Below are 12,624 nucleotides of genomic sequence, written 5' to 3' on the forward strand. Positions count from 1 at the left end.
TCACATATCTCTCCTCTTAAAAATCAGTCCTGTAAATTTTAGACTCTGAGTCTTCTTTCTCACATTGTTATACTTCTTGAAAGGCATGCCTGGATTCACTGTCTCCACTTCCTCATTCCCTTTTAATTCCTTAGTCTACACCTAGATGGCCTCACCATTGCACCCAAGAGGCTCTCACCTTGGTTACCAACCAACTCATTATTAAATCAAATAACACTCTTCAGTCCTCACTTTGAAATTTTCTCCCTCTTCAGTGTCTGGGATACCACCTTCCCATAGTTTTCCTCCTGGTTTTCTAGCCACTCCCTTTCCCTCTCCTTCGCTAACATCTTAAATGTTGATGTTCCTCAAGATACTCTTCTCGATCCCCCATTGCATAGGTCATAGACATTCCCACGATCTCAGTTATCTTTTGTATGCTGACTACTCCCATACTTAATCCCTATGCAAAGGGATGCTGTGTTTCAGACTTCTCTAGTAAATTCTTTTGACATCAGGCCATGCAGGCACTAGACCCTTAAAAATTAAATTTGTAATTTTTCCTATTAAGTAACTGTGGTGAAGCATGGGACTTGGTTGGAAAGTTTGTAAGGAGGAATCTCCGAAAGGTCAGAACCTCCAAGGAGGCTGGCCGAAGGCAGCTACCTCTGCCTTGACTTTTCCAAACAAGTCTGAGCCCCCAGGTGTTTTACTAGAATCTTTATGTCTAGTCTTTAGATGTCCTTGCTTAAAGGACACTACAGACGCATGTGTCTTCTCAAGGATGCTTACCCTACTGATAGTATCTAACAGTTAATTTTAGTTCAAGCTGCTGTTACAATGAAAGCCTAAGGTGACAGGCTAATGGGGCTGTTTGGTTTCTCAAGCCAACCAGTCCCTTAGCCCTCTCTTTCACAGAAATGTGTGTCAGAGTAATCATTCATCCATGGGTAGGAGTCTGCTGGTCAGTCTTGGCAAGTAACTATTCCTCATTCTGGCCTTTTGCCTCTTTGAATGAAATTAACATATATTCGTCATCCAACTATCCCTCCCCTAAACCAAATTCATTTCCTCCATCACTATCCACATCCAATGGTCAAGTCCATACTTTCCCTTCCAATAACATGTTTCAAATTTACCTTCATCTCTCTATTCCTACCACCACTCTAATCTTAGTAGAACTACAATTTGTCTCTTGGCTGGTTTATTGCAACAGGTTCTTAAATCACTACTTTCACTCTAACTCCCACCCCATCCCATCACTCTTCATGCAATAAATCTGATATATTGGGTTGCCCATCATTTCCCTTTAATTTTTTATGTCTATAGTATAAAGAGGGCATCGATGATTTATTAAACTAATTTACAAAAATTTACTGGGTTGCCCTTTCCTTATCTTTGTCATTCCAATTCATTCCCACAGTGTAGTCAGAGTTACCTTTCTAAAGTGTAAAGATTATTACAGTGTTTTCTTGCTTAAAGCTCTTCAATGATGCCCTACTGGTTTAAGGATATGTTCATATTCTTTAATGTGTTCTATGAGGCCCTTCATGAGCTACGGAGCCCCTGCTTATTGTGGGTTGACCTGTGGCCCCCATCCCCAAATTCATATGTTAAAGTTCTTATCCTGGGGGAATGTCACCTTATTTGGTTTCTACAGAGGTAATCAAGTTAAAATGAACTTAATCCAATATGACAGATATCCTTAGGAAAAAAAGAAATTTGGACAGAGACACAGGTAAGAAGATAGAGGGACAATGCCATGTGAATATAAGACAGCCATCTATGAGGGTCTTCCTTACTGAATCTACTGATTCAAATGTAATCTCTTCTGGAAACACCCTCACAGCTCTCAGAAGGAACTAACCCTGCCAACACCTTGACTTTGGGCTTCTAGCATGAGACAATGAATTTCTGTTGCGTAAGCCACCTGGTTTGTGGTATTAGTTACAGCAGCCCTAGCAAACTAATATGGCTCCCAACTTCTCTTACATTTCCCACATCTCCACCCTCAACTCTTTCTGTCTCCTTCCTATAACCTCTAGCCATTCTGAACTCCTTACATCTCCCTCAACATGGTAAATTCTCATCTCTAGGCCTTTGCACAGGCTGTTCCCTCTGCTTGGAATGCTCTTTTCCTGAGCTTTTGCTTGGCTAACTCCTATGGCATTAATATCTTGACTTAGTGGTCTCCTCTGGAAAGTCCTCTGGACCATCCTCCCTATGCATGGTTTTATTAAATGTCCTTCTTATGTTAGCATAGGTAGCTAGATATTAATAAAGGAAGAGAACAAAGGAAATCAGACACTATTAAGCATAATAAACTAGGGAATATAAGCCTGCTTGCTCCACCAGGCAACTGCAGCTTCACATACTCCAGGGAATAACAGCAATTCCCTTCCTCCCCCAACAAGGGGATTAACACCCTTCCCTTCCCAAGTAGGGAGCAGCCTGCCCTCAGGTACCGGATTGTTGGATTGTCAGGGGAGCGCGGGGCTGTAAGTACCTGTACAATAGGAGCTGAGATGGCAACCATAGAGGCCTTCAGTCTAGACTGGGAAAGGGTCGGGTTGGATAAGGAGCACAGGACCCTGGAAGATCTAGGAAATAGATTGATTAGAGGAAGGATTCAGTGCAAGCCTGCAAAAGCTTGGGAAGTTGATTGGTTAGTTTAAAGAAGTGCCTGGTCCCTCCCAAGCCTGTGATAATATAACCTAAGCCTAACAAAGACAAAGGACTTCCCTTTCTCTCTCTCTCTCTCTCTCTCTCTCTCTCTCTCTCTCTCTCCCTCCAGGTAACATGCGCTCGTCTTGTCTGTTCTTGGGTGCATTCTCTCAGTAGCAGCCATGTGGCCCCAGCAGCTGGCCAGGGCCCACAGCACACCGTGCAGGCCTGAGCACAGTGCTGGTCAGGAGCAGACTAAGCTGCCCAGATGGGGACAGAGACGTGGACTGAACCAATGGTGCAAAATATTCTGGACACTGGCTCTGTTTCTGGGCCTGGTGAAGACAAGATTGGACTTTTTCCACAGAGGGCCAGATGGAGATGAGATATTGGAATCCTGGGGACAGCCTTCTATTTCCATCCAAATAAATCTTATCACACCACAACCTCCCACATAAGGGTCTCTTGGAATGCTTTCCTTGCGAGCCTGTGAAAGAACACGATTTTCACCGGCACTTGCTTCCATGATCAGACTGTGTGTCACTCCTATTTGCCTCCTTCACTAGATGACACAACTGAAAGCAGGGTTTGTGTAGTAGAAGCCCACTGCTTGTGTCTTTTCAGCGTCCGTGCCCCTTTTTTTGGTAGTTGCACCCGGATTTTCCCTTCTCCACCGTCAGTCCATGAGATTCAGATGATCCCGCTCCCTGGCTCAGGGCTGAATAGGGAATCCAGGCCTCATGAATGAATTTCTGCCTCATTCTCATGGCCACAAGGACATCCTGTCTGCCCCCTTTCCAGAGCACTGAGAGACGCTCTGAGATTCCCGCTGGGCCGCAGGAAGGAGAGGCTCCCCTTGGTTGGAATCCTTAATCTGGCTGCTGGCAACCGGTTACCTTCTTGCTTCTACATGGGGAGAGTTCACCGGAAAATAAAGCCACAGCAGGAATATAATCAATTGATTATTGAATATAATCAATAGGGATCTTCTCACAATAGCTCAGTTCTTTGATGTGATTTATAATAATCATGGACAAGAAAATGGCAGGAATATATTTAGGAGAGGAAAGCAGATAAAAACTGCCTCTCACTTAGGGAGTCTATACATATTCAGTGGTTCTCAACCTGTGGGTCGCGACCCCTTTGGCGGTCCAATGACCCTTTCACAGGGATCGCCTAAGACTACCCTGCATATCAAATATTTACATTACGATTCATAACAGTAGCAACATTACAGTTATGAAGTAGCCACGAAAATAATTTTATGGTTGGGTCACAACATGAGGAACTGTATTTAAAGGGCCAGAAGGTTGAGAACCACTGAAGGTCATCTGGAAGCCAAATTCTATATTATCTAGTTTGCGTAGTTGCCAAACTTATGAAAACGTGGGTTGGCTAAGCTGTGTGTGTGTGTATTTTAATAGGCAGATATGTACCTGGAGAGTCAGTTCTTTTCATGCAAGTCCTCAATTTACTAATATGACCAGTATGAGAGCAGGTGAGATGTGCAGTGTTGAGGATTGGGCGCTTTGATGATGAGGAAAGTTTGTCTACTGGCTTTTGACATTGTTTAGTTGTGTAGCCTTAATCAACTTTGCTTCTTTGAACCTCAGTTTCCTCACATGTAAAATACGGACGGTAACAGTACCACTTCCTGGCGCCGTGGTGAGGGTTACATGAAATTACAAATTACACTTGAAGGGCACAGTACAGTGCTCGGTACATCATATGGTCAAGAAAAAAGCTTACATCTCTTTTTAAAATAAACATTTTATTTAAAAATATATATATATTTTAAAAGAACACATGCCAACTTTGGTATTTTAGCCATTGCTTCTTTTCTCTTCCTGGCAACCCACATTTCTTTCTGGTTATGTATAGTTGAGCCAAGGAGACCAACATGAAAACAACACCTCATGGGGTCCCCACAGAAAATGTGCGCTTGGTCTTTTTATTTCTTTACAAAGCACCGTGTTGTGTTTCAGCAAGGAGGGTTTCAAGCACCCAGCAAGCACTGCCCCCTTTCCACCTTGGAGAGGAACCCTGGGGGCATGTGGCTTCCCTTCCTTTGGAAAACATCAGAATAGCATCCAGAATCCCCATGGTTATACTCCCTTTCCATGAACGCTCAGAAGCTGTTATGCCATTTATGGGAAACTCATGTTGCCAGCAGGTGGTTAAAATAAGCACAAGAGACTTTCAGGAGTTTGTCTTAATTCACAGGGGAGATTGCCAAATCCTAGAATCCGAAGGCACTTACTGGCACATGATTGAACTCAATGAAACCTCTTATGATTTCCCTGACAGATGCTAGCAAAATTCTTCCAAGATCTTTTCTTGTCTTAAACTTATCTTTTCATGCATAGTCTCAACCTGGGGGCCTCTGAAAATGTGGATTCTCCAATCAAACCCAGCTCCCGAACACACCGGAGCCGCTCTCAGCACCAGAGGCCCATCTTTTTCCAGGGCCTGGATTCAGGGTCTATGAATACCATCTTTCTAACAAGGCACTAGCAATTTCAGCCTCTGCGCCACCCTGTGGGGTGATGCTGGATTTATAGGAAAACAAAGAGCCCAGACCCTTTCACTCCAAGTTCTCTCATCTCTGATAGCAAGCAGTGTGCCAGCTTTGGTGGGCTTCCCACTGTGAGGAATGCGGCAAAACCCAAGGCGGAAGGTAGTGCCTTCACATTCCACAGCTTTTCTGCTAAGGATGGAGGCTCACCTTGGACACCCCGCCCCTGCAGTAAGTGTCCTTTTTGTCCAGAGACCTTGCTATGGAGATGGAGGATCAGTGATAGGGCAAGATGTTTTCCTCTCCCATCCCCAATTTTCATGGGTTTCTGTATCTGGAGATAAAAAGAATCCTAAAATGCTTACAAATGTTTGATGTGGTGGGAGATATTGAAAGATCTCCAAGTGATCTACTACTGCTGTTTGGTCACTGAGAAAGAGACAAGAAAAGAATGTTAGTGTGGGTGATAGCTCTTAGCTAAAAAGGAGTCCTCTGTTCTCTCTTCTGGAAAAATGAAGACGCCCTTTTTATCATGGCTAAGGGGTTTCTGGTTGGAGGACTGGGAAATTCCCGGTGTTCTTGCTTATAGCAACTGCAACTCCCCAGCCACTCAAATTCTGAACCATCTGCTTAGTCAGTTTGGTATTGGATATCTGAAGATTTGTGTGATCTGTACAGGTTAGACATCAAGTAATTATCTATTGGATGAGTAAATTGGATGCAGGAGTTTTCAGCCACACCATGATCTGTTTTTAGGAGAGCTGATAGAATTTAAATAATTTTTGAAAAGGAGTGTCTCAAATGCTTGTTTTTAATTCATTCTTTTTTTATCAGATTGGAAATAAATGCTTTGAATGGCAAAGGTCTCCAGTTCTCAGACCCCTGACTACTCAGGTGGAGACGCTCTTGGTTTCCTTATTTATGGTGCAATCATTGCATTTCTAAAGGATGACTTTTCATCTAAAACTTTGTGGTTCACTTTTCAACATGCAATGCCTTAGGTGAACTGAGAGGTCCACAGATCAGGAAGTTGGGACCTTTGTTCTCTCCTCTCTCCCTCCCTCCTGTTCTTCTTTCCCTCCTTTTTTCCCTTCCTTCCTTCTTTTCCTTTCTCCCTCCTCCTTCCCTCCCCCCTTTCCTCTCTCTCCCTCATAATATAACATGTGTGTCATATCAATAACATTGTTAGAAGCAGGGCTACAACTAATAAGCACCGGCTTAATGACAGCATTTGCACAAATGAATTTTCTACTCCTTTGGAAAGTCTAACCTAAGGGACTGCATCAGCATTCAAATGTCTGCAAATGTCTGCAGGTCTGCTGCACCATGGGGTGCCAAGAGTATTAAGAAAACCACAGGTAGTTATTTTCAGGTCTAAGATAATTAAGAAACATGGATGTGGCCATCTTTATAAGTCTCTGTACATCTTTTTATCAGGCCCAATTTGTCACCACAACAGAGGACACAACTAAGAGATTAAAAGAACTTAAAATCCCCAATAGGAGACAGATGAATTAACATGAATGACCAGATCCATGGGGAGAAGCCAACTTCATCAAATTTCTCCCAATTATCCCCGGTTTTATCCCACAAATACACCTGAGCTATGAAGAGACAGAGTGAGTATGCTGTGTGGAGACTGTGGAAGGAGGTTGAGATCAATAATCCAAGGTCTGATCTGTGTTAAGTGTGTTGGTTTGCAGCAGCAAGTAGGGTCCGTCTTTTGTCAGCTGTGAGGTGTGTACAAGGTAATAACCTAAAAAGATCCCTAAAGATGCAGAAACTTGCAAAGTGCAGAGGCCTCCTAACCAAGTCTATTTCTTCAGATGGGACGACCCAAAGGAAAAAATAATTAACACTCAGACTATTGTCTCAGAGGAGGGACACTATGAGTTTGTTTTCCAAAGGAAGTAAAGGGTGGGGAGGATAACACACAAATCACACAACGTAACACATGAAAAATGTACTGACCAGCAAGCTTTGTTAAGATCCAAATAGAATTTCAAGATCTGAGGAATAAACAAATGTGAGGAATGTGTTAATAAGGGTTTCTTCCCCATGCTTCATCTTCAAAGAAAAGATTGGTCATCCCCTCCAGGCCCCCCTAGATTTTTGGTTCTGATGACCGACATAAAAGCAAAATGAAAAATTTACCATGTGGATCTCTTAAAGCGCAATGCAGATCAAGGAATGTAAAAGGGTTTTAATGTTCCTTTTATGCTCTCCAGGAGAGACTGTATTGCCGTTTCCAGCTGCTAATGGTGAAGCTGTTCTGTCTTTCACATCCATGTCCACTGTCAATATGAGCTTGTTCACAGTAAGCAAGTGGCTGTGAGTCATCGGCTGGAGCCTCAGTCACACACAGAGAGGCAATGTGTAGTCTGGTTGGTTAATTAGAAACTCGTAGTGAGAAAGACCAAGTATCATTTCACAGCAGATTGAGGCTTAAAGGTTTTTGGTATAGATCTCTGTAACACTGCTTTACAAGATTCATACACACATGTGTATGTGTCTATACACATGTATGTATATATGTGTACACACATAGACACACACACACATATATATATACATATCCCCCACCCTTAATAAGCTCTGGCAGCTTTCAGAGTAACAGTCACCAAAAACTCTGTTCACACAAGTTTTACAAGTTAACAATGGAATGATTTCTAAATCTTTGGTTTATCAAAAAAAGAACTTCTAAAATCACAACATTTTTGGTTATTTTCTCCATAAGTGCACAGTGAACAACATTTTTTACAAAATAAGAAAACAGTGCCTTAGTGATTTAAATTAAAACAACAACAACAGCTACTTTCTACGGCATGCAACACTATAAACACGGTGAGCCACAGTGCACCTTGGGGAGACCGTCCCGACAGCTGAGTTTTCCAACCCCCAGCACAAGCGTGAGAGGTAATGAGGAATGCACACGACACCACTGTCTTTTCTTCCTCCCACTGTTTTCAACACACAATTGTGTTTTCTTTCAGAAATCCATGCCTAAAACACTCTCTCCTTGTATCTCTACAATATAATGATTTCCAATTTCCCAAATCAATGATTGCTGCAAATCAAACGAGGGGAGAATGAGCATGGTGACTGATGGGCCAAGTCACCAGTTTCTTCCTAAAGACATTCTTTCAACTTCCTTCTGCAGCAAATTATGCATATGGAGAATGAGTTTTCCAGGAAAACCTGGAGTTTTAGCTTTTTGAAATATGGCTTTATTAGGAGTATGGCAGCTTATTAGATCTACAGTAAGAAGTCCTCTTCTCCCAATGTCAGAGCAAAAAAAGAAATATATCTGAATGAGGAGCAAGAGGGATTGGTCTCTTGAAAGAAAAGTTGAGTGGGAGAAAAATAAACAAGACCATGCCCATTCCAGAAAAAGAAGTTGGGCCTCACACATAGTCCTGTTATAATAGCCTATGGCTTACTGGTATTCCCATGATATAGGAAACAGTGTTCTCTAGCGCTGTCTGAGTGATCCCTGACATGGCTCCCTGAGGCTAGAGCGGTCCTTTCATCTGCTTAGGTCAGCACTAGTCTTTGGAACTAAGGAGGGTGGTGCTGGAGAACCTCCCATGGCAGGAGTTTCTTGCCTGTTTCACAATGCTTCCCACCACAGAGAGAGTGGGAGTGATGCAGCTAATTGGTTAAGAAAAAGGGAAGTTCCGTGAAGGGTTCTCTGCAACAATGGCGGGTCAGTTTTTATCAGTGACCACACAGACTCCTGGGTAGGAGATTGGAAATCGTTCCAATGGGGCAGTTTTGTGGCCAAGGGACACTGAGTTGATTTTTCTCCCCTGGGAATGAATTGGTTCTGCCCCTCTATTCTGCCTCAAGAACTCCGTAACTGAAACTGGGCCTTATTTGTATTTTGGAAGACAGTAATGGAGCTATGAGAATCAGCCTCCATCACAGGTGTGTCTTCTATAACCTTTGATGGATTGACTTCCCTGAACTCCCAAGTTTACATTTTTTTTCCAATAAATTCACGAGAAAAGCTTACAAAGTGAGATTATGCCCCAACAATGTCTTAATTAAAAATGGGCTAGAAAATATATTGGTGTTTGAAAAGGTAGTGAAAGATTTTTTTTTTTTTGGCATTCTTGATCTGAGAAAGCACATTTTAAGTGCATTGTTAAAATCAGTAACAGTCATTGAATGTTGGAAGTATTACTATATATATATATATATAAAGGACTCCTATTTGTGCTGTTGATAGTCATAGAAATCTCCACTGCTTCTTTTAAATTTCTTCCTCCTCTGCCTCCCCCTTCTCCTGCTCCTCCTTTTGGGTAATACAATACAAGTATTTGTGGTTGTAGAATTCCTATTGGCCTTCCTTAGCATTTTTGCATCAGGCATTCTACCACTGCTGTAAGTGCAGGTCCATGGGGGAATTCAAATTCAGATCTGTGACATCCAGAAAATCGATGTTGAAGATGCTAGGCCCGCCGGTGCTGAGTGAGCTGAAGCTTGGTGTGGAACTTGGGGGAGTGAGGTCCAGCCACTCCATGGTTTCCCAGGGAGATTCAGTGAAGCTTAACTGCAGCCCACTGCTGTCCACAGAAGAAGGTGAAAACTGAGTGTGTATCGGGGAGAGGGGACCTGGCAAGATCTCGTGCGCATTGAAGAGGTCTTCTGCAGCCTTCCCAGAGAATCCATCCATTATGCCATCGAAAGAGGGCTCCTCACTCCCAAGTTTTAGAAGGGCAACATCGCTCACCTTTCCCAAGGGGCTGTGGGAATTTAATAAGACTTCAAGGTGCTCATCACTGTCCGTGCCGTAGTGATCAAATGAGAGCTGGCCTCCTGAAGACGCTTGTTCAAAGGGAGCAGAAGGCTTGGGGAGGGCAGCAGTGGGGCTTCGGGAAGACCTAGGCATCTTTGGCACCTTTTGAAGACACGAATGATCCTCTCTGGCATCAGCTGGCATTTCTGTTGGTAAAACACAATGGGAACTGTCAAATCACCTCAAACAGAGCATGCCATACAACGCGAATGTTTGGAGTGAATGAGTTACACTCAGATGTAGGAGGTGGCTATGCTTCTCTGGTCGCTGCTCACTACCCTCTCTCATCTCTAGACGGCTCTACAGATCCCTATCCCCCTGACCCCGCCGGGTCTCTCCTCACATCCTTTCTTTCTGGAAATTTCACTTTGTGTTTATCAAATTCTCAAAGCGGGTTCCTTTATCTGCTCCTTCACTGACACCTGTCTGTCCCCTGAGGACATTGCATCCTCTGTTACATCCTCAGTGTGGGCTCCTGTACTTCAGAGCAGAAGGTGAGTCTTCCTGCTGCTACTCTCTGATTGTTACTCCCATACCTTATAACTCCCGGCTTTCAGGGTCATGCTGCTCTCCCCACCATCCCACCCCACACAGGCCTCCTCATCCACTGAAAACTCTATTCCCTAGTTCCGTGGTCGGCAAACTGTGGCTCGCGAGCCACATGTGGCTCTTCGACCCCTTGAGTGTGGCTCTTCCACAAAATACCACATGCAGGCATGCATACAGTGCAATTGAAACTTCGTGGCCCATGCGCAGAAGTCAGTTTTCGGCCTGGGCAAGTCTATTTTGAAGAAGTACTGTTGATATTTGGCTCTGTTGACTAATGAGTTTGCCGATCACTGCCCTAGTTCATTGCCTTTCCCCCACTTTAACTCCTGTCATTCTCTGTAATTTCAGCATCCTCAGAAGTCATCCATTGTCCAGCTGGCCTCTCAGTTCCTTGACATCGCCATCGCCCTCAACTTCAGTGATTCCTTCATTTTCACTCTGTTGGACACACCCTGGACCTTATCATTTCCAAAAACTTTATCCATTTGAAAGCTCAATATCAAGCAAAATTTCCCACTCTCAATGCATCCCCTCCTATTCCTCTAACTTACCCAACAACAATTTCTCAGCCACAAGGAGTCACTCTAATCTACAAACACCACTATTTTATCACCATCCATCCACCCCTTCTGGTTTTCATTTCTTTTCTTTCCAATCCATATTATCTAGTCTACCATTATATATATAATCTCCCTAATATACACATAGACCGAATGGCTGAACAACCGAACAACTGAACCGGTCACTATGATGTTCACTGACCACCAGGGGGCATGCACAGAACATGGTGGGTGTTGGCTGTGGCAGGATGGTGTAGCAGGTGAGAGGGGGTGCCAGACCACGGTGGGGTACCAGTCACTGTCATTGGGGCGAGCCTCTGGTGGTTACTGAAAATTCTTTGCTTCTGTGTGCCATGGTCACGCCCGGCGCTTGCACCCGCTGCCCATCTTTTCCTTCTTCTCTCTTGCTACGATAGAGGAATTGCCTGCTCTCTAGCTTGTTGTCAATCTCCCTCACCAGACTGCAAACTGCCCAAAGGTGGGGACTTGGTCCAGTGCAGCCTTGAGCCTGGACCCTCTTTCTCTGAAACTTTAAGTGTTGTTACCTGAGGGTTTTTTTTTTTCTTTCTATCTACACTTTCTCCTATGTGACCTTATTCATTTGTACGGTTTCAAATTCCAAGTACATATTATATAATTAAAAAAATAAATACATGACTTAAAAGGGGCAAAAAGAACATGTCGATAATTTTTATTGCTAGCTTGAAAGACATTCAAGCATGAATGGACCATCTAATGGGAGATTAATAATTGAATATCATTTTGAGGAGGTAGCACAAAACTTGTTTTACCTTCTCCATCCTTCTCACAGTGAAGATAGGGACACTGGGATTAGAATGGTAGAGAGAAGTAGTATAAAACGAGGGAAGTTAGGAAACAGTTGGAACATGAAACCTGTTAAAATGATTGGTGGAAATGTTCCAAGGACAAAGGGACAATGGCGGGGAGGAGTCATCCACAATCCTTCCTTCGTCTGCTCCAAAGTGGACAGGAAGCTCGGATGGAGTGACCACTGTACCCATAGACCAGTGGTTCTCAACCTTCCTCATGCCGCGACCCTTTAATACAGTTCCTCATGTTGTGGTGACCCCCAATTTCATTGTTACAAATTGAACATAATTAAAGCATACTGATTAATCACAAAAGCAATATGTAATTATATATGTGTCTTCCGATGGTCTTAGGCGACCCCTGTGAAAGGGTCGTTCAACACCCAAAGGGGTCGCGACCCACAGGTTGAGAACCACTGCCATAGGCTTTTCAGTCCCATTTACAGCGAGCACCTGGGTTTACCCCCTAGGCCAGCCGTGGGCAAACTACGGCCTGCGGGCCGGATCCGGCCCATTTGAAATGAATAAAACTAAAAAAAAAAAAAAAAGACCGTACCCTTTTATGTAATGATGTTTACTTTGAATTTATATTAGTTCACACAAACACTCCATCCATGCTTTTGTTCTGGCCCTCCGGTCCAGTTCAAGAACCCACTGTGGCCCTTGAGTCAAAAAGTTTGCCCACCCCTGCCCTAGGGGCAAACCGTGGCTCGCAAGCCACATGCG

The 12,624-nt window shown here is 43.6% G+C and overlaps 1 protein-coding gene across 3 annotated transcripts in view; it reads right to left on the minus strand.

The window, feature by feature from the left end:
* Positions 1 to 6,253: 6,253 nt before the first annotated feature.
* MYOCD (myocardin) overlaps positions 6,254 to 12,624 on the minus strand; it is an 87,223-nt gene continuing 80,852 nt past the window's right edge. For all 3 annotated transcript variants that reach the window (XM_059668583.1, XM_059668582.1, XM_059668584.1), the window contains one exon: positions 6,254 to 10,105. In XM_059668583.1, the coding sequence (XP_059524566.1) occupies positions 9,534 to 10,105 (572 nt within the window). In that variant the 3' untranslated portion in view covers positions 6,254 to 9,533. The remainder of the gene's footprint in view (positions 10,106 to 12,624) is intronic.

The sequence above is a fragment of the Myotis daubentonii genome, chromosome 16 (assembly GCF_963259705.1).
Source record: "Myotis daubentonii chromosome 16, mMyoDau2.1, whole genome shotgun sequence".
In the NCBI taxonomy this organism is placed as follows: Eukaryota; Metazoa; Chordata; class Mammalia; order Chiroptera; family Vespertilionidae; genus Myotis; species Myotis daubentonii.